This window comes from Cyprinodon variegatus, unplaced genomic scaffold (assembly GCF_000732505.1).
Source record: "Cyprinodon variegatus isolate N-32 unplaced genomic scaffold, C_variegatus-1.0 Scaffold911, whole genome shotgun sequence".
Lineage (NCBI taxonomy): Eukaryota > Metazoa > Chordata > Actinopteri > Cyprinodontiformes > Cyprinodontidae > Cyprinodon > Cyprinodon variegatus.
Window position 1 is genome coordinate 236,430 of NW_015151364.1, and position 3,848 is coordinate 240,277.

The following is a 3,848-nucleotide window of genomic DNA, read 5'->3' on the forward strand; positions in this document are numbered from 1 at the left end:
AAACAATATACTGTTATTTAATCTATTATTACAGACTATAACTATTGATATTGTAAATTAAAAAAAGGTCTCTGAAGAAGGTTCATTTAACCTATTTTTTAATAATTTATTTTTATTTTTATCTTATTCTTTAAAACACCCAAATTTGCATGAATAAATTATTTTTTTTTTTTTTACTTTTTACACCATATTGTTAAATATTAAGAAGTTTTATGATAATGGGTTGTGAGTACAAAATTAGTAATTTCTGCAAAGGCTACTTTAAAGATTTATTTGAGTAAAAACATGTTGAGGTAGTGTATTTTTTGATACCCTACCCACCTCTGATAGCCATGGAAGAAGAAACTGGTTTTTATGTTGGTTCTGACTTCCATCCTTGCTATGAAATTAACAATGTCTCTAAAACACTAAGAAGAACTTCTTCTACAATTTGCACTTCTCTCTACATTTTTCTTGGCTTACTATCTGTTATTACAGTACTTGGAAACCTCCTTGTAATAATCTCAATCATTTACTTTAAGCAGCTCCACACACCATCTAACTACCTGATTGTCTCTCTGGCTGTGACTGACCTCCTTGTTGGGGTTGTAGTCTTTCCGCTAAGTGTTTCTTTTTCCCTCAGCTACTGTCTGCATTACAGAAGCTTATTCTGCAAAATACGTGACAGCTTTGATGTAATACTGAGCACAACCTCGATATTTAATTTAAGCTGTATTTCTGTAGACCGATACTACGCGGTGTGTCAACCTCTGATGTACAGAACAAAGATAAACAACAGCGTAGTTCTAGCCATGATCGTTATGAGCTGGGGAGTTTCTGTGGTCATTGCCATCGGGTTTGTAATTGCAGAGCTAAACCAGGAAAAGTGTGAAGTTAATTGTTTTTTTGATCTTGTCCTTGAAAAGATTCTAGCCCCTGTTTTCTCATTTTATCTACCGGTGATCATAATGCTGTACATCTACCTGAGAATATTTCTTGTTGCACAAAAGCAAGCTTGCAGCATTGAGAGCACAAGAAAGTCAGGAGAATCTGCCAGCAAAACAGAGAGGAAGGCCACAAAAACTCTGGCTATAGTTATGGGAGTATTTCTAATGTGTTGGTTTCCATTCTTTCTTTGTTTTTCTTTCCAGCTATTGGGTGGTGTTTCTGTGCCCGTGTACGAAACTCTTAACTGGCTTACCCTGTCTAATTCAATGCTTAATCCATTTATATATGCTTTCTTTTACAGCTGGTTCAGGTCAGCATTTAGAGCAATAGTTTCTGGGAAAATATTTCAGGGGGATTTGACAAGCACCAAGCTCCATTGATTTTTTATTTATTTATTTTTTTTAAGTAGAGGAAATTATTTCATCACTGTAATTGCAATAAAGCCACTGAAATAAGTAAAATAAAAAACTAAAATAAAAACACCTTGCTGTTTGTTTTTCTTTTACATATGAAAAACCTGTGTTAAGCCTTCAATTTGTATAAGTTCAATCCAGTTCCAGCTAAGTTATTTAAGGAGGCATTCCCTCTAATTTCCACCTCCGTTTTAGATAAGAATAATCCCCTATATTATAGCGATATGTACTGCAGGCTTTTATGGTAGCTGTTAATTAAGCTCTATATAAGAAACCCAGATGACTTGGTCAGACATAGACCTATATCTAATCTTACTTTCTCATCTGAAATTCTTTAGAAAATAGTTGCTAAACAAGTGGGAGCACTTACACCACAATGGACTTTTTGAACAGTTTCACCTAGGTTTTTAATTTAAAACAGCACTTGTTAAAGTCACTAATGACATTTTCATGCTCTTAGATAAAGGACTTGTGTCTTTACACTTCCTTTTAGATCTCAGTGCTGAATTTCAAACAATCAATGTTAATATTCTTCTAGAAAGGCTTGAATGTTCTGTAGGAATTAAGTGAGTAGAGCCAGGTTGGTTTAAATCTTATATTTCTTACAGATATCAGTTTGTTCATGTTAATGATAAATCTTTCCTGGGTTCTCGGTTTACCTGTGGAGAACTACAAGGATCAGTTCTGTGGCCAATCTCTTTAATATATAAATAATATGTTTCCATTTGGTAGAATTATCAGACAGCATGGGGTTAACTTATACTGTTATGCTTATGATACTCAGTTATATCTGTTCATAAATCCTGATTAAACTAACCCATTGCACAGACCACAAGCATGTCTTTAAGACATAAAACCTGGATGACCTGATTAACTTTCTGCTTCAGAATGCAGTCAAAACAGAGGTGAGGAAGCTTAAGAGAAAATTCAATCTGAAAGGCTGTAAACATCTTCACTTGAAACACGTACAACGTATTTTGTTAAAGCTTCAGCCAATCAACTTCAGGGTTGCACCTCCTCCAAAGCCAACCATCATTCAAGATACCCTTCATCTAGCTCCTGGCCTTGCCTCCCTTCAGCTCGCCAGCAAACTTTTTTCCCACTGTCGCTACCCGATCCGTACCGGTAGCACGATCCGTACCATCAGCTCATTTGCGCCTACGCGAACAGAATAACTTCCGGGTCGCCAAAAAATAATGTAATTACGGTACTGAAAAAACTTTATTTATATCCTTAAATAATTAAAGAATACTAAACTACATCGTAAAGACAATATTGAAGACTTTTCTGGAAGAAATGGATGCTTTTAAATTCAATCCATTGTATCGCTTGACGTCATCATCAGACATGCTAAGAGCAGTCTGGGAATATATTATGAAAAACTGCAGGTCACGAAAGGTAGCAAATTAATCCATTGTGGGATCAGTACTGCTGGAGTGCATAGTTAAGTACAGAGTAAATCAAATATTTAAACAAATTTAAATATATACGCTGTGTGACGTATATTTGCGCATGATGGATGGATGGATGGATGGATGGATGGATGGATGGATGGATGGATGGATGGATGGATGGATGGATGGATGGATGTTTTTAATCAGTTGCCTTAACTCAAGGGTAGCCAGATTCCTTCCTTCCACAGCTCCGCCGGTATCTCCCCAGGCAAGCTTTACTGAGACTCCCTGGTACTCCTTTCATCTCCCTAGCTCCAGCCACTCATAGCCTCTCCTAGCTCTGCCTCCCTGGCTGGCTTCAACGATGTACCACTGTCCTACTCCCGGGCAGCGAAAGTCTCTAATCCGCCCTCAGTGATCTGTCTGCCTGGTGGACATATCCAATCTGCTGCTGTTCTCATATGTTCCTCCAGCTTCTGTAACTAGCCTTAGTCAGCTGTAGCTCCAGCCTGTAGTTTAAGAGGGTGCCATGGCTGTTTTTTTTTTTTTTCTGCCAGTTTTGTTGCACTGATTTCTTGTTGCTCCTGTCTGGGAATGCCGTCTAACCTAACCCTTTGTTGTCTTTGTGATTTGTCCCCCAATGCGGGACAATGGCGTCCCAAACAGTGGTCACGGATAGGAAGTACAGCTGAAACCACCTCCAGACATATCCTCTGGAGGTGGTGGTGTCATAGTTTTGGTTCTGTTATGTTTTCTTTTGAGTATTCAGTTTTACTTTGCTCATTGTTTTCTAGATAAAGTGGTTTAATTCTTGTTTGTTGTGTTTTCTGGTTATTTTCAGTTTTCAGGTTTTTATTTGTTGCCCTCTACTGCCCTCTTGTGTTCTCCTTTTTCCCTAGCTCCTTTCCTGGTCTTCTCTGTTTCACACCTGCTCCCAATCTTCTCGATAGTCCTCTCTTTGTTTCACTCTCCCATAAATGCTATCTCTGTGCAGTTCTTCAGTGCTGGTTCCTCGTCTAACTTCCTCCAACACCATCTCTTAGAGTCTTCCCCATGATTGTTTTCCCCAGATGTCTCCATGGTTTCTGGTTCGTTTTTGACTTTGTTTGATTTT

General features: G+C 37.9%; 1 protein-coding gene across 1 annotated transcript; it reads left to right on the forward strand.

Moving 5' to 3' along the window:
* The first annotated feature begins 332 nt into the window (after window positions 1-332).
* On the forward strand, window positions 333-1,307 carry LOC107099826 (trace amine-associated receptor 1-like). The gene has a single exon (XM_015398099.1). The coding sequence runs from the start codon at window positions 333-335 to the stop codon at window positions 1,305-1,307; it is 975 nt and encodes a 324-aa protein (XP_015253585.1).
* The last annotated feature ends 2,541 nt before the right edge of the window (window positions 1,308-3,848 follow it).